The sequence below is a fragment of the Cucurbita pepo genome, chromosome 7 (assembly GCF_057944985.1).
Source record: "Cucurbita pepo subsp. pepo isolate OVF chromosome 7, ASM5794498v1, whole genome shotgun sequence".
NCBI classification, from domain to species: domain Eukaryota; kingdom Viridiplantae; phylum Streptophyta; class Magnoliopsida; order Cucurbitales; family Cucurbitaceae; genus Cucurbita; species Cucurbita pepo.
The window spans coordinates 8407127-8429785 of record NC_141804.1 but is presented as its reverse complement, the minus strand read 5'-3'; the positions used below and the strand labels follow the sequence as shown (position 1 = coordinate 8429785).

Below are 22659 nucleotides of genomic sequence, written 5' to 3'. Positions count from 1 at the left end.
GTGGACAATGTAATACCATTGTGGAGAGTCAAAAGTTGTACTTTGTTTAAGGACTCCAGAGAAAGGAGTCGAGCCTCAATCAAGGAAGGTTGTTTGAGGTCTACATAGGCAGAGAAAGAAGTCGAGCCTCAATTAAGGGAGGTTGTTCGAGGTCTACATAGGCAGAGAGTCGTGATTCCTAACCAAATTTCCATAGAAAAGAAGCAATTGAAATGCCTCAATCAAAATTGCATTCCAGTAACACAAGAATTACTTTTATAACAGAACAATTCAGAAGATAAAGAAGTATCGTTAATTTCTTCATACTCGTTCCAAGTTCGAAGTACCATTTGTACAAATAAGAACCCCCTTTGTTACATGATTTCTTCTTCATATAGATAGATATAGGATCTATCGAGCAATTACTTAGAAGTATATTTTGTGCAACAGCCCTTCTAATCTGATAGAAAAGGATCCCATGATCCTGAACCAATCTTACCTGGGATCGCAAATCTCAAGTTTGTCTATGAAAAGCAGATCTAATTATATTTGTGTCTAATCTAAGTCCACGCAGCTTACATCACACATATCCAAGTAAAAGCTCACAACATGATCGGATCAGTCAATCCCACCTTTTGGGGCCTAATTTTGATACAAAAACTCTTATCTACTTACAAGACACTAGCAATCTGCTGTGATAAAATCTCAAAACTGGCTTACCTGGAACGAGCATGTCTGACCGCTCGTGTTTTTAGCCTCGAGTGTCCTCTTCCATGCATTCGTATAATGCAAGTTCGACCGTCTTCAAACCAGCATGACATGAATTCAGACATGAGGAAACTATCCTCCTTTGAAGATCTTTATAGTTCAATGCTAACTTTATATCCCATTCTGTACTGCTCCTGCAAGGACCAAAACTTTCAAGTTTATTCCATGGAAAAGCGTTGTTTCGAGACGACGTTGCTTTCGGAATTGTATAGTTTATACTCTATTACAGTTTCGAAAATGCTTCATTACCTGTCTTCATTCACATCCTCAAGATTTTCCATCATTCCATCAAAGATTGAGAGGAGATCATTAAGGACTTCCATTTCAATTTCCAAGCTTCCCTGCAGCTACGAAGTTAAGATAAACAAGTAATAATAACTGATAAACAAAATCCTGTACCCTTGACCTACAACGTTACGATTGAGAAATGAACAAAACGAGATAAGAATTACCTTGAGTTTGGTGCGTAATTCAGGGCATCGAGCTTTACGTAAACACTCTAATAACGGTGAGGGCAGACCATAATGGAATATGCTTTGGTTCTTTGACAACCATGTTCCCCTCACCATATGAGTACTCCAGTCTGATGTGATGCTATTGCTAGCATCGTCACCGAAGTCGATGTCTGCACGCGACAAATAAACAACAGTGATATAAGAAAGTCATACATAGATCACATATTAAAGTAAAGAAAGCATCCTTCAATTGTCCACTAGACAGAACAAGAGAATACCTAATGGAATGACATCATTTACGTTGTCTCCTTCGGGTAAAAATCCATAAAAAGCAACCAGATGAGAAGCAGAGTAATTTCCATAACTAAGATAACATTCTTCTCCTGCACGGCATGGTCTTGATAGGCGGAATTTCAATGAATTTGTATCTGAATCAGCTTTGCTATAGTGTAGTATGTGTGGATGCAACTGGACCAAGGAACCATGTAACAATGAAGCAAAGGAAAATGGAACTCAATTTCTAAATAGTAAAGTAAATACTTACAATCGAAGAAATACGGAATCAGAATGCATCTGAGTTTAATGTTGAAAATTACTTTCTGCCAAGTCTACCGCTAGCAGATATTGTCTTGTTTGGGCTTTCCCTTTCGGGGTTCCCTCGAGGTTTTTAAAACTCGTTTGCTAGGGAGAGGTTTCCACACTCTTATAAAGAGTGTTTCGTTCTCCTCACCAACCAATGTGGGATCTCACAATCCACCTTCCTTTAGGGCCCAGCGTCCTCGCTGACACTCATTCCTTCCTCCAATCAATGTGGGACCCCTACCAAATCCACCCCCTTCGAGGCCCAGCGTCCTTGCTGGCACATTGCCTCGTGTCTACCCCCTTCGGGGAAGAGCCTCCTCGCTGGCACATCGTCTGGTGCCTGGCTCTGATATCATTTATAACAGCCCAAGCCCACCGCTAGTAGATATTGTCCTCTTTGAGTTTTCCCTTTTGGGCTTCCTCTCAAGGTTTTTAAAACGCGTCTGATAGGGAGAGGTTTCCACACCCTTATAAAAGGTGTTTCGTTCTCCTCTCCTCTCAACCGACGTGGGATCTCACAGAAACTATGGTCAGCAGCTAAGTCACAAATTTGGAAGCTATTGACCGTCATGTAACTAGAGGAAATCAACTTGACGTAAGAACAGAGGTTACAGCAGATACCAAACAAGGAAGGGATTCCTAGTTCAAGTGAATTACACTACTTTTCGTACAATTTTCTCAAACTAAACTCATCCCCCATCCACGAAGCAGGACTCTGGTAGGGGACTGACACTACAGTAACATACCGAGTGATTGAGAAAACCTGCAATCGGAACCAAGCAGGTTCTAAGACTTCCATCAGAAAACATGATTTTCATGCTATTTGAATACCAAAGTTCACAAGCCCATAAGAACTTCTCCCATGAGTAGTACTCCTCAGGGAAAACGTCAGGATGGTTGTTACATAACGCAGGAAATAACTCATTGTATTGTTCCCGCAAGTGCTGCAAACAAGTCAACGTTACATATAAATATAAGTTTGAAAATCGAATAAAGATATTCAAAATCAAACCATCAAAATGAAATAGAAATCATTGGAAAAATGAGCCAAGTACCTAACCATAAAAAGTGAACCAGAGGAGAAATGGTTTTTGTAACAACCCAGGCCCACCGCCGGTGTTTGGCTCTGATACCATTTGTAACAACCCAGGCCCACCACTAGTAGATATTGTTCTCTTTAGACTTTTCCTTTCGGGCTTCCCCTCAAGACTTTAAAACAGGTTTCTCAAAGTTACACAGTGGAATCGGATGTCCCACATTGGTTGGGGAGGAGAACAAAACACCCTGTATAAGGGTGTGAACCTTCTCCTAGCAGACGCGTTTTAAAGCCGTAAGGGGAAGCCGAAAGGGAAAGCCCAAAGAGGACAATACCTACTAGCTGTGGGTCTAGGTTGTTACAGTTTTATCATTTTCACTTTATTCCTATGCCACGGGAGGAGAACAAAACACTTGTGGAACCTTCCCATAGCAAACGCGTTTTAAAGAGAACAAAACACCCTTTATAAGGGTGTGGAACCTTCCCCTAGCAGACACGTTTTAAAGCCTTAAGGGGAAGCCGAAAGGGAAAGCCAAAAGAGGACAATATCTCCTAGCGGTGGGCCTGGGTTGGTACAGTTTTATCATTTTCACTTTAGTTCTATTAATGTTCAATGCCATAAAAAATAATGAGAAAAATGTAGTGAGATTACCTTTTAACAACATAATTAGAGGAAACAATAATTCATGCTAGCCCCAAGAGGTTGTCTTAATAAATAAATCTTGAATGTATAAGTGAAAGTTAGATGAACACGACTCTCCACAATGGTATGATATTGTCCACTTTGAGCATAAGCTCTCGTGGCTTTGCTTTGGGCTTCCCCAAAAGACCTCATACCAATGGAGATAGTATTCTTTGATTATAAACCCATGATCATTCCCTAAATTAGCCGATGTGGGACTTTCATCCAACACATGCTAGCCCCTAAAGGTTGTCTTAACAAATAAATATTGACGAACAAGATATGTGAGAACTAACCTCTTTTGCTTGCATTATCTCACCGAAAAGCAGGGTTCCGTCCAAAGTCATCATTGCACCAACTCCAAAACTCAACCCTGAGAACTTGTAAAATATTAGACCAGGAAAATAAAAATTACTTCATGCACGTGTCAGCACATGGTTAGTGTTCAGATTATTCAAACATAACTATTGTCTTGTCATTTTCCCACTTTAGTGCTCAAAAGTCAGATAGTCATAATGATAATATTGATTACAAAGGAAAGGTTACAACATGTGAGATAAAAAGTATGCACCTCAATTACTATGGTCCTAAAGTATGAAGGTATGACTCATGAAATGCCTCGTAGAAGTTCAAGAATTTTCATTTTGAGGCTATACAAAGTCATGTATGTTATATTTGTAAAGTAGACTAGGGAAAATGTAGTAAAAAGAGTATTTGTACTTTCCTTTAGCCAATGACTAAGTTTTTTTACAATTCTATGTAGTTTAGGCTGCATGTGATCGATTTTGCTTGTGGAGTGATTCGAATCTCAAACAAGTGTTCTTGTCTAGAGATATTTGATCAACAAAGTAATCCAAATCTTACTTTCCCTTGTAATAATTCCTTATCACCTTCAACCCATCTGATTATCATACCAACCCAACAGAAAAAACTTCCTCAAATGGTCTCAAATTGTGGGGACGTACCTTAAAAAAGGGAAAACTCCAACACCTCATTGGACCAAGACCAGCAAAGACGGATCCTAGATTTACTACATGGGACGAGGAAGACTCCAGATAATGTCATGGCTTTGAGATTCTAACACGAGCCATATGAGATTTTATTCATTGCATTTACTCCAAGGCTAGAGATGCTACTTAGATCTATGAAATTTAAAATCAAGACGAGAGCTATGAAGCAAGAAGTAAAAACTGTCACTGAATATGCCAATGTCTTACCAACATCGTGGCAGGAACTCTGATTATTATCATTTATTCAAGATGAATTGCACTGCAGATGCTACAATCCTAAGGAGAATATTTCCCTTAAGAAATGTCTTAAGCCTAAGGTCTGATAAAGCTACATCCTCAGGCGAATGAGAATATTTCTTAAGGAGAATATTTCCCTTGAGAAATGTCTGAAGCGTGTTAAGATCATAATGTCACACAGTTGAAAAGGTATGACTGTGACAGTTGGTATCAGAGCCATACTTTATGTGTCTAAATCAATCAAGACAGTTAGGAAATAAAGTCGATGGTTGAATGAAGACTTCACAAGTGTGTCACGAGTGCCAGATTGGGCAGGATGATTGTGAGTCAGATTCGAGAATAGCTTTGTGGGTTGAAGCTAGACTCCTGAGGAAGAGTCTTACCCATCAATGTAGCATGAACCAAGCTCATTTGCCAAGAGCTTGGGAGTTCCAAATGGGCAACATATGGTTAGAAGGTATACTGAGTAGGGTGCCTTTGAAAGAACCATTCACATAAGAGGAATAGTGTCAATAGTTGTAAACAAAAAAGTCGAAGGTTAGATGAGACATGTGCTAGCCCAGTTCTAAATTGTGCACAACGCAAGTTCATATGGTAGACGACGTGGCTGCAAGATAACAATTGAGTTGAGTAGGGAAAAGACCAAGAAAATGTGATACAAAACAAGGTGTCTTAATCATGTCACAGATGATTTAGATTTAAGAAACTTTTATTGTATTTTTTAAGTTTTAGAGAATTATCTTTGAATTATAAGTTACAATTGGTTAGTCGTCATTATGGTATTGATGGCCATGAAAGTTAGTAGGAAGATTTTTGGGTATTAAAAATGAAGTTGGCATATTATGTTTCTTAAGCCGTTAGTTTGTTACTTTGCATTTCAAGTAGTTTTGATCCAACTATCTTATGGAGTCATTTGAATCACGAGTTTAGAAACGAATTCACTTTACTTTTGATCTTGATTATTAAGGTAATCCGTTCCAAAACTTTCCCTTGGGTTGATTCCTTATCGTTCTTGGGGTTCTTGGATAATTTAGATCTAAAGATTTTGTTTTTCAACAAGATTATTAATAAAATTCCAAAAGTTTCATATCATTTTAATCTGGTTGAAAAAAAATCTTTACATCTAAGTTATTCGATAACACCAAGAAGTATAAGGAATCATCCAAGGAAAAGTTTTTGAACGGATTACCTTGATAACCAAGTTCAAGAGTAAAAAGTTCTAAACTCGTCTTACAACAATCTCACTTTAAGAAGTCACACAAAGTATGAGTGTGAGTGTTGATTTGAGTTCAAAGCGTTATTCTGGATTCTCACCTTGTCTTGGTGGTGTAGTTGGTTATCACATTAGTCTCAAACACACTAGAAGCCCCAAGTTTAAACCTATGCTCACACATATTTTAAATTATATTTTAACACTTTTTACTTGCAACATTCTCACTTTAAGAAGTCTCGCAAAATATGAGTATTGATTTGAGTTCAAAGCGGTAATTTAAATTTGTATCTTGTCTAGGTGGTGTAGCTGGTTATCACGCTAGTGCATACATTAGAAGTCCTCAATCTTAAACATTTTTAAAATTATGTTTAAATTTTTTTCTTAAAACACTCTCACTTTAATAAGTTTTCCGAAATATGAGTATTCATTCGAGTTCAAAGTAGTTCAAATTTTTATCTTGTTTGGGCGGTGTAGTTCGTTATCACGCTAATTTCACACACTAAAGATCCCTAATTCAAACTTGGGCTCAGACATTTTTAAAATTTATGTTTTTAACTTTTTCCTCAACAACATTCTCACTGTTGATTTGAATTCATTTACAATCTTACATTGTTTGGGTGGTGTAGTTGGTTATCACAGTAGTCTCACACACGAGGTCTCCAATTCGAACTTGGGTTCAGACATTATTAAAATTATGTTTTCACTTTTTCCTTAACGACATTTTCACTGTTGATTCGACTTTAAATCGTTATTTTGAAATCTCACCTTGTCTGGGTGGTGTAGTTGGTTATCACACTAGTCTCACACACTAGAGGTTCCGGTTCGAACCTGGGCTTAGACACTATTAAAATTATGTTTATACTTTTTCCATAACACCATTTTCACTGTTGATTCGAGCTCACATCGTTATTTTAGAATTTAACCTTGTCTGGATGGTGTAGTTGGTTATCACGCTAGTCTCACACACTAAAGGTCCTCAATTCGAACCTAGGCGCTAGTCTCACACACTAAAGGTCCCCAATTCGAACCTAGGCTCAGATATTATTAAAATTATGTTTTTAACCTAGGCTCAGACATTATTAAAATTATGTTTTTACTTTTTCCATAACACCATTTTCACATCGTTATTTTGGAATCTCACCTTGTATCACGCTAGTCTCACACACTAGAGGTCCCTAGTTCGAACCTGGGCTCAGACATTATTAAAATTATGTTTTTACTTTTTCCTTAACACCATTTTCACTGTTGAGTCCCTAGTTCGAACCTGGGCTCAGACATTATTAAAATTATGTTTTTACTTTTTCCTTAACACCATTTTCACTGTTGATTCGAGTTCACATCGTTATTTTGGAATCTCACCTTGTCTGGTAGTTGGTTATCACGCTAGTCTCATACACTAGAGGTCCCCAATTCGAACCTGGGCTCAGACATTATAAAAATTATGTTTTTACTTTTTCGAGGTCCCCAATTTGTTGATTCGAGTTCAAATCGTTATTTCGAAATCTCATAGGTGTAGTTGGTTATCACGCTAGTCTCACACACTAGAGGTAGAGGTCCCCAGTTCGAACCTGGGCCTCAGACATTATGTTTTTACTTTTTCCTTAACACCATTTTCACTGTTGATTCGAGTTCACATCATTATTTTGAAATCTTACCTTGTCTGGGTGGTGTAGTTGGTTATCACGCTAGTCTCACACAACTAGAGGTCCCCAGTTCGAACTTGGGCTTAGACATTATCAGAATTATGTTTTTACTTTTTCCTTAACAACATTTTCACTTATGTTTTTACTTTCCTTAACAACATTTTCACTGTTGATTCAAGTTCAAATCGTTATTTTGGAATCTCTTGTTTGGGTAGTGTAGTTGGTTATCATGCTAGTCTCACACATTAGAGGCCCTCAGTTCGAACCTGGGTTTAGACATTATTAAAATTATGTTTATACAACATCCTTAAAACCATTTTTACTGTTGATTCGAGTTCACATCGTTATTTTGGAATCTTACCATGTCTGGGTGGTGTAGTTGATTCAAGTTCAAATCGTTATTTTGGAATCTCTTGTTTGGGTGGTGTAGTTGGTTATCATGCTAGTCTCACACATTAGAGGCCCTCAGTTCGAACCTGGGTTTAGACATTATTAAAATTATGTTTATACAACATCCTTAAAACCATTTTTACTGTTGATTCGAGTTCACATCGTTATTTTGGAATCTTACCATGTCTGGGTGGTGTAGTTGGTTATCATGCTAGTCTCACACACTAGAGGTCCCTAGTTCGAACCTAGGCTCAGACATTATTAAAATTATGTTTTAACTTTTTCCTTAACACCATTTTCACTGTTGATTCGAGTTCACATCGTTATTTTAGATTCTCACCTTGTTTGGGTGGTGTAGTTGGTTATCACGCTAGTCTCACACACTAGAGGTCTAGTCTCACACACTAGAGGTCCCTAGTTCGAACCTTGGCTCAGACATTATTAAAATTATGTTTTTACTTTTTCCTTAACAACATTTTCACTGTTGGTTCGAGTTCAAATCGTTATTTTGGAATCTCACCTTGTCTGGGTGGTGTAGTTGGTTATCACGCTAGTCTCACACACTAGAGGTCCCCAGTTCGAACCTGGGCTTAGACATTATTAGAATTATGTTTTTACTTAGATCCTCAGTTCGAACCTGGGCTCAGACATTATCAGAATTATGTTTTTACTTTTTCCTTAACAACATTTTCACTGTTGATTCGCTCAGACATTATCAGAATTATGTTTTTACTTTTTCCTTAACAACATTTTCACTGTTGATTCGTTATTTTGGAATCTCATCTTGTCTGGGTGGTGTAGTTGGTTATTCACACATTAGAGGTCCGAACTTGGGCTCAGACATTATTAAAATTATGTTTTTACTTTTTCCTTAACACCATTTTCACTGTTGATTCGAGTTCACATCGTTATTTTGGAATCTCACCTTGTCTGGGTGGTGTAGTTGGTTATCATGCTAGTCTCACACACTAGAGGTCCTTGGTTCAAACCTGAGCTCGTTCATTCAAGTTTGATGAAGCATTACCCTAGAAGAAACAATTTCCATTATTAGAGCAGGTGAAGCCTTATGCTTGATAAACAACCCAATATAGATGCAACAGCTTTTGCTACAGAGAAAGATACATACAAAAGCGACAACCAATGGAAGAGTAATATAGATAATTTATGGTGTACCCACGGTAAGAAACCGCGACACACGGTGGAGAGTTGTTGGAAGTTGAATTGAAAACCTCCCAACCATGAATGGAGAAATCGAGGAGGCTCACAAAACCGTGGTTGGATAAACAAGGGAGACATGTCGAAGGAATGAGCGTGGATTCAATAATGAAGAGGTTGAGAGGTTGAGGGTATTATTGGACTCCCTCCACAAAACATCAAGTTCAAATGACTCGACAATCTTAGGTAAATCTTCATTCAGCTTTTGTATAAATTCTTCAGAGATGAACAAGGATAATTCTTGGATTAGACTCCAATGCAACGGATCACATGACTCCATATTCACAATATTTTAAAACATATAAACCATGCCCGTGTAATCAAATACTTATAATAGCAAATGGAACCAGTGCCACCATTGCAGAAGCCAGTGATATAATCATCTCTTGCCCTTACACTAAAAAAATGTCCTATACGTCCCAAAACTATCTAATAGTCTAATCTTCATAAAAAAGCTTACCCATGACGGCCACTATAGAGTTATATTTTATTCTCATCATGTTTTGTTTTTTCAGGATCAAGTCTCGAGATAGACGATTGGATTTGTTAAGGAATTGAATGGTCTAGAACCATGATCATATTTCTGTAAGCCACCATTTCGATTCTGCTTCCTGGGATGCTCTTTTTCAGGCATTTGGAAGGACCACCCCATTGCACAGGAATGTTGTGATTAACAAACACACTATTATGGTAGCTTCACCCCTACAAAAAGCAATCAAAATCTCTATGGTTGAACTTGATCACAGTCCTCCTTTGAACCACTTGGCTTGAGAGGAGTATGGAAGGAAAGTAGTGAAACTACACTTATTTGATCTTAGTTTGCACACAGAAGCCACTTGGTGGAAGCAAAGAATTTTTGTTCTTTGTAATCACTCGCTAAGTGATACTTGTGCTCCAACTGAAAGGGCTTTTCCCTACCCCACTAATGTTTTGTAAACTTCATTACATAATTGAAATTCCATTTCCCTCTCAAAGGAAAAAGAAAGCACAGTTATTTCCTTACTCGTACATAAAGAGAAAAAATAATGTACGCATGGCAAGAGACATAAAAAGATCATCGGTGCTAACGGCTAACTGAAGATTCTACAAGCATGCAACAAAAAGAAAAATAAACCATTTGATAAATGTGATTATGATGAAAGTCTCACATCGGCTAATTTAGGGAATGATAATGAGTTTATAATCAAGGAATACTATCTCTATTGGCATGAGGCCTTTTGGGAAAGCCCAAAGAAAAGCCATGAAAGCTTATGCTCAAAGTGGACAATATCATACCATTGTGGAGAGTCGTGTTTGTCTAACATGGTATCAGAGCCATGCCCTAAACTTAGTCATGCCAATAGAATCCTCAAATGTCGAACAAAGGACTCCTCGAAGGCATAGTAAAAAATGACTAAGACTCCAAAAGAAAAAGGAGTCGAGCCTCGATTAAGGGGAGGCGTACTTAGTTCGAGGGGAGGTGTTGGATGATAAAAGTCCCATATCGGCTAATTTAGGGAATGATCATGAGTTTATAATCAAGGAATACTATCTCCATTGGCATGAGGCCTTTTGGGGAAGCCCAAAGCAAAGCCATGAGAGCTTATGCTCAAAGTGGACAATATCATACCATTGTGGAGAGTCGTGTTCGTCTAACACTTTCAAGTTCTCGTTCTAAACATAATGATAGCCCCAAAAGTCAGTCAGAACGATCTAATAAAGGTAAGGGTAAATACCAGTATTAAACGCTTCTGGGAGAGTATCGAAGTAGACCTTGAATTTGGAATCGGCAATGTGCTTCTCCTTCATGCTCCATATCAATAGCATTGTCTCAGACGACATGCCTTCGATCTTTGATAATATGGGATACTGAAATTTACGAATAAAGTCATGATGGCTCTACTTTCTATTTGTAATCATTCCTTACAAACTTCTCTCTCCACATTAATGCTACAAATTAAATATTAATATTAATATAAATAAATAAATAAATCATTCTATTGAAATCTGTACCATGGGCATTCACTTCAAATAGCACTTCTAACTACCACAGTCGGATTGCTCACTGTGATTACATATCCAAAAGACCATTTAAAGACAAGTGGGGTATGCAATGATGTCTCCAAATGAAAATGTCTGTCTGGAACTATACCTTATCTAGGTCATAGCACAAGCACTAATCTCACCGGTCTCTCCAAAGGAATTAACTAGCACTTACATCAACAAAAAGTAACCAACGTGAATACAATTGTGCATGCTCGTTATAAGAATGGAATTTACTGTGATGCGAGGAAACACTGATCCTAATTGCAACAGATACCCAGATAGAGAAGTATTTTACACAGAACTGGCGCACCTTGAACCATACCACTAAACTTATTGTAATCAATTGTTAAAGCATGCATGCTTAGAGGGAACAATGTAACGTCAATGCATCCCACGGCTGGTGGGGAGAAAAATAATCTTCTTAGCATCATTGTATGATAAAAAATTCTTGAAAATATAAAATCGCTAGAAATTCAACCAACTTTAACTCTAGACATAAGCACTCAATTATCAATGTGCAACAGAGCATTGTTAAAGATGAGACGGGGAATTGAACAACAGTATGTGTATGAAGGCCAAGATTGTAATTCTTTTAATATCATTTTCTGTCAGGAAAGTTCTAGAAGATTGAAGTTCTAAGATGGCAACTACAACAGATTCTTAGCGATGAATTTACCATGGTGGTCTTCTGCACAAGTTCCTCAGAAATAACAATATCCAGAGGGATCTCCAATACGGTGTCACCAACGTTTAGATCTTCTTTGGCTATGGCTCCTCTACCAGCACCTTCAACATCTATATGAAGAATAAAGCATACAAATTACAATTGCTTGGTATTGAAAAACTTACGGTGCACCTCCAATATTTCAGGCTTTCCATTATGCTATTATTCAAAATCAAGCATCAATAGATGTAGATAACAAGAATATTGCCAAGAAACTAAGATGGAAAAAACTTACAAGCTATCTTCAAGCTTGTCCTGACGCCATTGCTCTCACCCCACTGTAACAAAGAATTTTCTTTCACACAGCTGTCTCCCAAAGTTTTAGCATCCATACTGTATACATCTCCATACTTATGGATCATACGAATAGCTGCTTTCCGTAGCTCTTGCAGGACATTAAGCTGGACAGGCTTACAACTAGAGAGACAGATGTCAACAAGAGAAATTATTGTATTGAGGGCCTCCATTTCATTCCTGGGGCTGTAGGAATCTGCTGGTGTACATGCGTCATCTTCTCCAAAATACATTTCAGGCTGCAGCTCAATCATTAAAGTAGCTATCAATATCTATTACTTATGTTAAATGGATTTCAGACTAAAATACAAATTAATGCTATTTGTTTCCCGTCTTATTTCCCCAACAAAAAGAAAAAAAAAAACTAGAATGCAAATGAATCTCAGTTAAGCACACCCAAGTACCAAAATTACTTGGCATTCCTTCCAATTTATTACGAGATATACAACATTCCTGCGCAGCGGTGTAGCAGTAACTTAAATATCTCCAGAAACGACAGGAAAACATTGACCTAAAGAAATTCTTCAGGTTACCTCATTTAAGTGAATAATTCTTGCAATTTGTACCAACTCTTTCAGAACAGTATCTACTTCCTCAGGACACAGAGAGCACTTCAAGTAAATGCAATTCTCAGACTTGAAACCCTGTTTTTCTAATAATTTCTACAGAAAAAAGAAATGTACAAAATGATAAGAGATAGTAAATTGACAGTAAGTTAGAATATTATAAGCTGTCCACCAAACTAAATGACGTCCAAAAGATCAAAATGCATAGATTCTCAAGGAAATATATATAAATGAGATAAATGGAGTCCTAGTTTGATTGCATAGATTAAGCTTCCTAAGTTGATTGTTAATTGTACTTTTGTCAGGAGGGATAAATGACAATGGAAACTCTCTCTTAATCAACAAGTCTAAAACCATGCGGGACATTTCCTTGCACTTCCTTTATGTGGGAACACTTCCCAAATGGGTTTGGCATCTCCGAGCCTTATAACCCAAATTGTGAGGTTTAGAAAGGATACTAGAACAATAATTTAGGGAAAAGGTTTCTTTTGCCTATCAAAGTTATGTAATTACTTGGGAAATGTAGATCAAAAGGATTACATGTAAATGGTTAAAAGACAAAGAAAATGAAAATGATTCACCACTTGAATGTTAGCATGGGGCTTAGTTAGTACAGTTTGGGAGCATGCCAATTTTGATCATTAAAACTGGGAAGGATAGTATTGCAACAAATATGAACTCCTATTCATTTGGATTCCCTTTATTCTTAACATGGTTTAATGTACGGGTTTATCCAGTGGGGTTGGATTCCTTGTCCAACTTTTTTCCTACACTTCCTGCTTACGGAAGTCCTTGTTTCTTGCTAAAAAATAATTGTATTGCAGCTAGCAAGGGAATTTGGTCAAAATCGCCTGTTTTATGTAACTGCTGGTTCGTTATTATAACTTAATCTGTGAGCATAAATCATAATCAACTTCATTATTCACTTGAATGTAGCATTCTTATCAGTACTGACTATCACTCAAAAAGTTAGAATGCCGACTAATGGAGAAAAAAGATAAGCCAAAATTATCTATAAATAAAGGTAGTAAATTCCAAATTATGCGATCCTTGCTATTCAAATTTTTCTGAAAATTTAATAGAGACTCTCACTCTCTACACTTTCCTGATCAAGAGAGCAGCGTAGAAGCAAAATGTGGGTATCCATATTTCACCTTCTTTTTGCTGAAAAGATGGTCATTTTGGTTCAATGCAAGACATATTGAGCAATCGTTGACATCTCTTACTTCATCAGATGCAGAAGGCTGCAACAAAATTAAATGCAACAAACAGTTAAGAACCAATTGTCTACTTCCTTTAATATACTACACCGCATGAGGGGTGGGAGGATACGAATATTTGAGAGAAAGTAGAAATACTTTAGTTGCTACGCTAAGCTCATATTGAACTAAACATCTTATCAAATTATAGACATATTAGAATAGAGTTACATGAATAAGGAACAGTAGGGAGCAATCAAATCTCAAACAGTTTCTCAATGCGGTGTTTATCATATTGAATAGATTTTTTTCTTTATTTTTTCTTTTAATTTTTACAATTTTCAAATCTCTCAGTTGACAATATTTTCACAGGATCCATGGTATAGCAATTTAAACCAAGGTTTTTCCCCTCTGATTCAATGGTAAACATTAAAGAAACAACTAAAAAAATGCCGCGATTAACAAAGAGAACGAGAAGATGAAAATAAACCTTGTTCCTTTTCGCGGACAAAGTAAGAAACGAAATCAGAAAAGAAGAAACAGTGAAGAACAAAACTAACATGACGAACTGAAATAAAAATCGTACTAGGAAAACAAGATAATCCATCAAACCAAAGAGAATACACATTTCCTAAAACTCCAAGACCCGAAAACCAACATTCCGGCACTAAATCATACTAGCAAAGCTCGACAAAACAAAGAAAAACAGTAACAGGAGAAATCACACTAGAATCCAAACAAATAAGAACTGCAGGGAACAAAAATTCAAGCAATAAACTCAAAAACACTAACTCCTTCACAATCCAACAGCAATGAAAGCGCAAAACAAAGGACACGCGGATATCAATGAAATCATACTAGCAAAGCTCAACAAAACAAAGAAAAACAGTAACAGGAGAAATCGCACAAGAATCCAAACAAATAAGAACTGCAGGGAACAAAAATTCAAGCAATAAGTTCAGAAACACTAACTCCTTCACAATCCAACAGCAATGAAAGCGCAAAACAAAGGACGCGAATATCAATGATAAAGTTTGTTTACCAGATTGTCAATCTCCATTGCAACACAGAAGTTGAAGTAGCAAGTGAGCGAGGGAGTAGGAATTGAGCGGCAGAATTTGTAGAACGGGTTTATTTAAAGCTCGGCGCATTTTTCTCCTTCTCTCTTCATTTTCAAGTCTTTTTTTTTAGGTAAATATAACCATTCAAAACATAAATAAATAAATAAATAAATAAATAAAATTCAAGAACCACAATCTCCCCATTCATTGAGGGTAAGCTCTGTAACTTTGTTTTGGACTTCTCCAAAAGACCTAGATAAATAAATATGTATTTCTTACCTATAAACCTATTATTATTTCCTAAATTAGTCAATATGGGACTTTCTCTCAATAATCCTCAAAAGAAACAAGCCTACAATACTAATTTATTATTGATTCTTTCGAGAGTTTAAGCGAATTATTAACTCATTTAACTGTTATGTTGATAACTCTTATGCTAGTTGATTTCGTCTCTCGGTATCCCTATTGAATCACTAAAGCTTCTTAGCTTCGGTCAATACAAGCACGAGCTCAACTTACGAAGAAAAGACTAACTAAAATGTGAAAACAAAATGAGGTTCAGCTTTTTGGAGAAATAACTCTCGTCCAATCCTTCTTTTTCTCTTTTTTAAAAATCAGGTGTCTCCGTCACATCACTAGAAAAATGTGAACCACCTCCTTTGAATCCAAAGTGAGTCCATGAGCAACTTAAGTATTGCTCGAAACTTTAAGGCATTTCAGATGCTTAGGTAGCCGTTGAGGCTAGGCTTGAAACTTCCTAAAGCTTAAAGTAAAAATTGTGGCTACCTACCCGGTTAAGAATGGGAGAGAGCCTACAAGTAGGTTGCTACTCAATAGTTATATGAGCTGTTTGTTGTTGTCTTTTGCTTACATTCCCATGTAACACCACTTTTAACTTCTCAAATCTTGCTTTCAAAACTCTCTAGTGGCTCGAGCATTGTGAGATTTTTTATTATTAAAATGTTTAAAAAATTAAAGATATTAATTCAGTATTTTAAAACTTTTTTTATCCTTTCCATATTAGAGCGTTGAGACAAGTCAAAATCCCAATCAGATAGATACGAATGGATCAAAACAAGCTCTGTTTCAGCGATGAGAGCCACTACAAAACCGTCCCTCTCTGCAAGATAAGTGTGGATGTGGCCAACCGAAATCTGTTACTAATTCCATATAACAATGCTTTACTTCACCAATAGATAAGGGTTCTTGTGAAGAAGCGTTGGATTTTGAAGATGGCTTCCACTGCGCTGATTCTCCCCATCCATGGAGGAAACCTCTCTTTCCGCCATACCCACCCTTCTGCAACATTTTCCAGGTAATTTCACCTTCTTCCTCGAATACCTGTTTATGTTTATCTCATGCGATTCTATTAGTATAATCGGATGTTCTAAGAGATTAAGAGATGATTGACTGTTTTCTTGCGCCGATCGGCGGTGTATCTCCTTGTTTTTCTTCTTTATTAGGTTTGAATTTCTTTGTTGAATTGGGGCTTTGTGTCTAGACTTCGTATGTTGTAGATGGCTTCTGTAAAACTTTACAAGCTACAGAGTGATAAATAAAAGCTTCTATTTTCTTCCTTTGGGTTGATTAGAGTTGGAACTGCTGGTCGATGATAAGTGCCAAGATTTTGCAAGGCTAGAGATCCTTCTAAAATCCTTGCAAAATTTCACAAATAAAGCTAACTTAACTAATGACGAATAACTCTTAGATCAAATTTGGAATCTATGATGGTCACTCTTAGATCCCAAAACAATTCAGAAGTAGATCTGACTAATCCAATGAGTTGATTTTACAAAGAAACATTAGTTTTTATTATTCTACCATGATTTCAATCTTGAATATTACATGCGTTTAAATAGGCAAAAAAGAGAATCCAAATATAATGGTAATTCAGTCTTAATTGGTAGTTCAACTCTCGATATTTATTGCTACTCCATTCTTTTTTTGATTTGAGACTTAAATCTTCTTTACCTTACTTCTTGTAATTGCTCCTTCGAGTACATGCAATTGATTAGTGGTTAGATTCATATCAGTCGACGTTTTAGAATTTGTGTGTATCACGTTCTGGATATTAGTTAAGACAATTAGATTTGGCTCGTTCTGATTAGGTCGTTATGCTGTGAGAAGTTTGGTGCGTACTTTCATGAGTTAGCGACCTGGCCTAATGCTTAAGCTTCTTGAATATATGGTATTTTCTCTCTCTATATGTCTGGTTGTGAAGTTTTCTGTTTAATAACCGGGTGATGGAGCTTCACTCCTTGCCATGAAAACTTGCTCCGGCCAAAAACAATGGTTTTGAGTTCTTAAGTAAGTTTTAGCCCTAGGGATGCAAATCCAAAACCTTGGAGGGTATGTCTAAATAGGGAAAATTTTTGGTACTACGGGAATATGGATACTCATGTTTGAAACATGCTTACTTGTTACGACGTTTTCCAATCAATTTTGATCTAGATTAGGTTGTTGTTGTACGTTATTAGAAAGAATATGATCTCACTGAATTGAGTTCATATAGGATCAATACTAGTCACCAAGAAACATATAAAAAGAACTAAATTAGTGTTAAAAACCATTACTGCTAGCTTGGTCGTCTCGTGTTGTGGTTCTTCACAGCTCTGTCCTACTGTAACCCTTTCTTTATTCATTTACTTCGTGCTCCTCCTTTTTCTCTTTGTATATTTGTAACAGCCCAAGCCCACCGCTAGCAGATATTATCCTCTTTGGGTTTTCCCTTTTGAGCTTCCCCTCAAGGTTTTTAAAACACGTCTGCTAGGGAGAGGTTTCCATACACTTATAAGGAATACTTCGTTCTCCTTTCCCACCGATGTGGGGATCTCAAAAGTCACCCTAGTGTCCTCGCTGGCACACTGCCCAATGTCTAACTCTGATACCATTTGTAACAGCCCAAGCCCATCGATAGCAGATATTGTCTTCTTTGGGCTTCCCCTCAAGGTTTTAAAACGCGTCCACTAGGGAAAGGTTTCCACACCCTTATAAAGAATGTTTCGTTCTCCCCACCAATGTGGGATCTCACAATATTTCTTCCGTAAAAGGATCCCTTTTGTTCTCTAGCCGGTGGTTATAAATATAAAGCATACTGATGAAGGCTCTCCAGAATTTCGAGCTGAACTCACACACGTCCTACACTATTCTTGTTGAAAAAGACGAGCGACTTTCCTTAAATTTTTCTTATAGCTAAGACCTATATAGGCAATGAAATGAGTTCTAAACTACTGTCTCATTTACTTTTGAGCCACGTATCCAAAAATATGCCTATTGATTTGTTACTAACTGTTCCAAATCATAGCCTAAAAGCTGAATTTATATATTTTTTGCTCTTCTCTGTTATAGTTGATGACTAGCAAAAGAACTTAAATAGTTGGATACAAGTTTCGACACATTACATGGTGCATAATATTGTAGTAATAGTTTCAGTCATCGGAAATCTTAGAACTCTACCTTTTGAAGTATTATTTGACAAATAGTTAGAATCCAAGACCTAGAAAGGAAATGAAACAGTATTCAACAATTTTTCCCCATCTTGATCCTTTACCTTGGGTGTATTCTTTTTAATCACGAAACAGTATTTACCTTGGGTGTTTCTTTTCCTTCCAGGTGGGGTTGGAATAGGGATCAAGACGTCGGAAAGAGTACACACAGAACGAGGGGTCAAGCATTCCGAATTTTGGCCAACCCTAATGTACGCTTCAACTCAAGGCTTCTGCATGTTTAATGGCAATATATTTGGTTTGAATATGGTCAAAGATTTTGTAGGTATGTTATTAGAAATTAATTAGTGGATGCATATATTCAGAGAATTCACACCTGCCCCCATTCGGATTTGAATAGAACCAATCTTTCAGCATCTCTTATGACTGAAATGAATTTGATTGTGTTGTCTGTCTGATCCATCATTATTATCTTGATTGGTTTTGGTTTTGTTCTCTCAATGAAAACCATATTCTAAGTTGTTTATGGGCTTTTGTTTTGCAACAAACACATATCATGTCAATTGTATAGGTCTCTCCCGGGAAAGATAACTTAATTAAGCAGGTGATTATGGTTGATCCTTTGGAAGCCAAACGTTTGGCTGCAAAAGAAATGGAAAAAATCAAAGCAAAAGAGAAGTTCAAGGTATGGGAAGCAATCATCAGTGATGCAAAACTTGTTTAATAAACCATATGGATAGTTTCTCCAAATTCTTTCTGGAGAAGAGTAATGTTGTGAAATGTGATTGCAGAGACGACGTCAAATAGAAGCGATAAATGGAGCGTGGGCAATGATTGGTTTGACGGCAGGGCTCATAGTTGAAGGTCAAACTGGAAAAGGCATTCTAGCACAGGTGAGAAGTTATAGTGTTTTACGTTCTTTTATATTCGTGCCATATCTTTAACATTCTTTTGAACAAACTGATTGGTTTAGAACATTTGTTTATTCCTATATGCCTCAGAGTGATAGCTTAAGAAAGTTACTACGAGCGGTTCTTTAACTGCTTGTTAAATACAACAAGAACTCATGGGTTCGGCCGCTTCATTTAGATAGGTTATTAACTACCAAATTTTATAAGGTTAGAACGTAGTTAGTGAGCGAACGAACTTGATTTTTACGAAGAAAGATACTAAAATAAAAATGAAAATATAATGATATGGGACCTTACAGTACAGACACGAGACGACCAACCTAAACATAGTTAGGTGGATAAAAAGTAACAGATCTTTCTTCCTATTAAGTTTTTGTTTTTGGTATTTTGTGAGGTGTTTGGCTTGAGAGAAACAACGTGTAACGGCCCAAGCCTACCGCTAGCAGATATTGTCCTCTTTGGGCTTTCCTTTCGGGCTTCCCCTCAAGGCTTTAAAAAGCGTCTGTTAGGAGAAGGTTTCCACACCCTTATAAATGGTGTTTGGTTCTCCTCTCCAACCAATGTGGGACATCACAATCCACCCCCCTTCGGGGCCCAGCGTCCTTGCTGGTACTCGTTCCTTTCTCCAATCAATGTGGGACCGCCACCAAATCCACCCTCCTTTGGGGTCCAGCATCCTTACTGGCACACTGCCTCGTGTCTACCTCCCCTCGTTGGCACATAGTCCGGTGTCTAGCTCTGATACCATTTTTAGAGTGGAGAGGTCGTGTGGCGAGGGCCAAGAGGAGGTGAAGTTTAATGGCTCATTGTGAGCTTCGGTCGCTTAGCTTTTCTTAGTTATGATCTTGGTTTGATTTTGTTGGATTCGAGTCCTTTTCGATAGCCTGTTCTTTGGGATTCTCTTCTATCGAGCTTATTTTTTGTATGCACTTGTCGTTTTTTCTCGATGAAAGTTTAGTTTTTTACCGTAAATCTCTTACACAACGTTGTTTTTCTCTTATTTTCCAGTTGGCCGGCTACTTGGCCGCGGTTGTGAACTTCTTTGTACGGTAGACATCTTCAAGGGCAAAAGGACTTGAAACTTCAGTATGTTAAATATTTTCGAGCTAAGTCTTATTGTTTGTTCATCGTTTTATACCTAAACAAAAGGATGTTTCCATCCTAAGAAACTGAAGTCTGATTCTTTCTTCTTTTCAAGACTGATTTCTTCACATTTCATGTACAGAATTGGCATTTGACTGTGAAACAGTGTATTGAGATGGTTTGTTGCAATCGATATCTTACCATAACTCTCCTAATTCTGTATTTCTTGGGTAAGGAATTCTTTTGATCCCCAACTTCCATGTAAGTTACCTTTTAATCTTTTAAGTTCGTGTTAGGAACATGGATGTCCATGAGTTGGACTCGGTCAGGTTGATCAAATGGACCTCCCAGAAGGTAATTTTAATGTGGCCAACATTTTTTAAGCTCAACTCAATTATTTAGATGGTAAATTTTTTAACCCAACTAATCCAGTTCAGTCAAAGCCAACCATGACATTTCATGCATATGACCCTATTGTTGGAGTCGGTATAACATGTATTATGACCGTTGAGATCTTATGTCATACTTTCTTTTCTGCTGATGGTTAGATGTATAGAACTTCTCTACACATGGTCAAAACAAAGCATGTGCATGTGGGCGCGTACACTCATATAGTAAAAAATCAATGAAAAAGAAACAAATGCAAATGTGTGTAACTATCTTTATCGCTTCGGTTGGGCATGGTTGATTAAGTTCATTGGGTCGATCAGATCTAGTTTGAAACAATCTTGTATTTTCAAATTTGTAACAATTTAATCTTTCATTAAATTTTTTATCAAAATTAAGATATCAAATTTAATCAACATTTCATTTTTTTTTAAGCAAATGTTATTATGTGATATTAAAATATAAATTTTTGAATATTTTATCAATACATTCTTATTACTTCAAGGCCCAAGCCCACTACTAATGTTTGGGCCCCGCGGAGGGTCATTATGAGACCAACTATAATAGGGGAATTGGACCGACGGACCAAAAAAAGGGATGATTTAAGGGAAAAAAAAAAAGAAAAAAAAAAGAAGATTGAAAAGCCAAGCGTGGGATTGCACATCGGTTGGAGAGGTAAACAAATCATTCCTTATAAGGGTGTAGAAACCTCTCCTTAATAGACTCGTTTTAAAACCGTGAGGTTGACGACTATATGTAATGGGCAAAAATAGACAATATCTGCTAGTGGTGGGTTTGGACTATTATAAATCATACCAAAGCCAGACACCGGGCGGTGTGCTAGCGAGAACGCTGGCCCCCAAGGGATAGGTGTGTCAGCGAGAACGCTGGCCCTCAAGGGAGTAGATTGTGAGATCTCGTCGTTAGATGGAGAAGGGGGCGAAACATTCCTGCCCCCAAAGGAGTAGATTATGAGATCCTGTCATCAAATGAAGAAGGGAGCGAAACATTCCTGCCCCCAAGGGAGTAGATTGTGAGATCCCACGTCGAATGGAGAAGGGAACGAAACATTCCTTACAAGGGTGTGAAAATATCGTGAGGCTGATGACGATATGTAATAGGCCAAAGTGGACAATATCTGCTGGGACTCTTACACCAAGAATGATACCTTTTACTATTGGTGCTTCGTTTGAACCCTACCATACTAAATTTGATCTCATAATACCAAGGGTTAAGGATAATCAACGAGACAAGCGAGCACACTACAAGGAAGTATATTTGCATACCTAAGTTTTAGAATTCCAATCCCAAATTCATTCATTCACGTTCATTCGTATACTTCTGACCAACAGGTCAAAATATACGAGTTAAGTCGGTGAACCCAACTTACGTCGACTAAATAATTGTAAACTGAATGACAACGTGGTATGTCTAATAAATACATCTACAAGAAAGTGTGGTACACAAAACGTCTTTTTCGAAGAAACACATTAAATTTTTATATCAACCATATCACTTTAATTTGTCCTACTATTATTATTATACATATGGAAACAATAATTGAGGTAAGCAGTGTTTGTGTCTTTTTTATTTTTGTTGAAAAAAGGAGTAAATTGATGACATGGTTGGTTGTAATTCTATTTATTTGGAAGTTAGTGAAGAACATTTATGAAATCATAGGGTCTTAATTGGGAAAAGTGGTGACATTCTTTAATGCAATTAAGAAAATGTTGAGGAAAAAAAGGTGAGAAAA

General features: G+C 37.1%; 2 protein-coding genes and 2 non-coding genes across 5 annotated transcripts; 3 read left to right on the top strand and 1 right to left on the bottom strand.

The window, feature by feature from the left end:
• Positions 1-278: 278 nt before the first annotated feature.
• LOC111799128 (SET domain-containing protein) lies at positions 279-15200 on the bottom strand. Of its 2 annotated transcripts, none has more exons than XM_023682535.2 (12): positions 15061-15200; positions 13974-14063; positions 12787-12915; positions 12195-12492; positions 11912-12030; positions 10926-11058; positions 3799-3875; positions 2531-2728; positions 1481-1670; positions 1200-1372; positions 997-1094; positions 279-881 (listed from the first exon to the last, which is right to left on the bottom strand). In XM_023682535.2, the coding sequence occupies exons 1-12, from the start codon at positions 15076-15078 to the stop codon at positions 731-733; spliced, it is 1674 nt and encodes a 557-aa protein (XP_023538303.2). In that variant the 5' UTR covers positions 15079-15200; the 3' UTR covers positions 279-730. The 2 variants fall into 2 exon arrangements, with proteins under 2 accessions (XP_023538303.2, XP_023538304.2); XM_023682536.2 differs by having other exon boundaries at positions 997-1088.
• On the top strand, positions 8180-8253 carry TRNAV-CAC (transfer RNA valine (anticodon CAC)). The gene has a single exon. It is a non-coding gene; the product is annotated as a tRNA-Val (tRNA).
• TRNAV-CAC (transfer RNA valine (anticodon CAC)) lies at positions 8519-8592 on the top strand. The gene has a single exon. It is a non-coding gene; the product is annotated as a tRNA-Val (tRNA).
• A 941-nt stretch (positions 15201-16141) lies between the features above and the next one.
• On the top strand, positions 16142-20708 carry LOC111799137 (uncharacterized). The gene is made up of 5 exons (XM_087125118.1): positions 16142-16394; positions 18692-18776; positions 19097-19210; positions 19317-19418; positions 20445-20708. The coding sequence occupies exons 1-5, from the start codon at positions 16312-16314 to the stop codon at positions 20487-20489; spliced, it is 429 nt and encodes a 142-aa protein (XP_086981244.1). The 5' UTR covers positions 16142-16311; the 3' UTR covers positions 20490-20708.
• The last annotated feature ends 1951 nt before the right edge of the window (positions 20709-22659 follow it).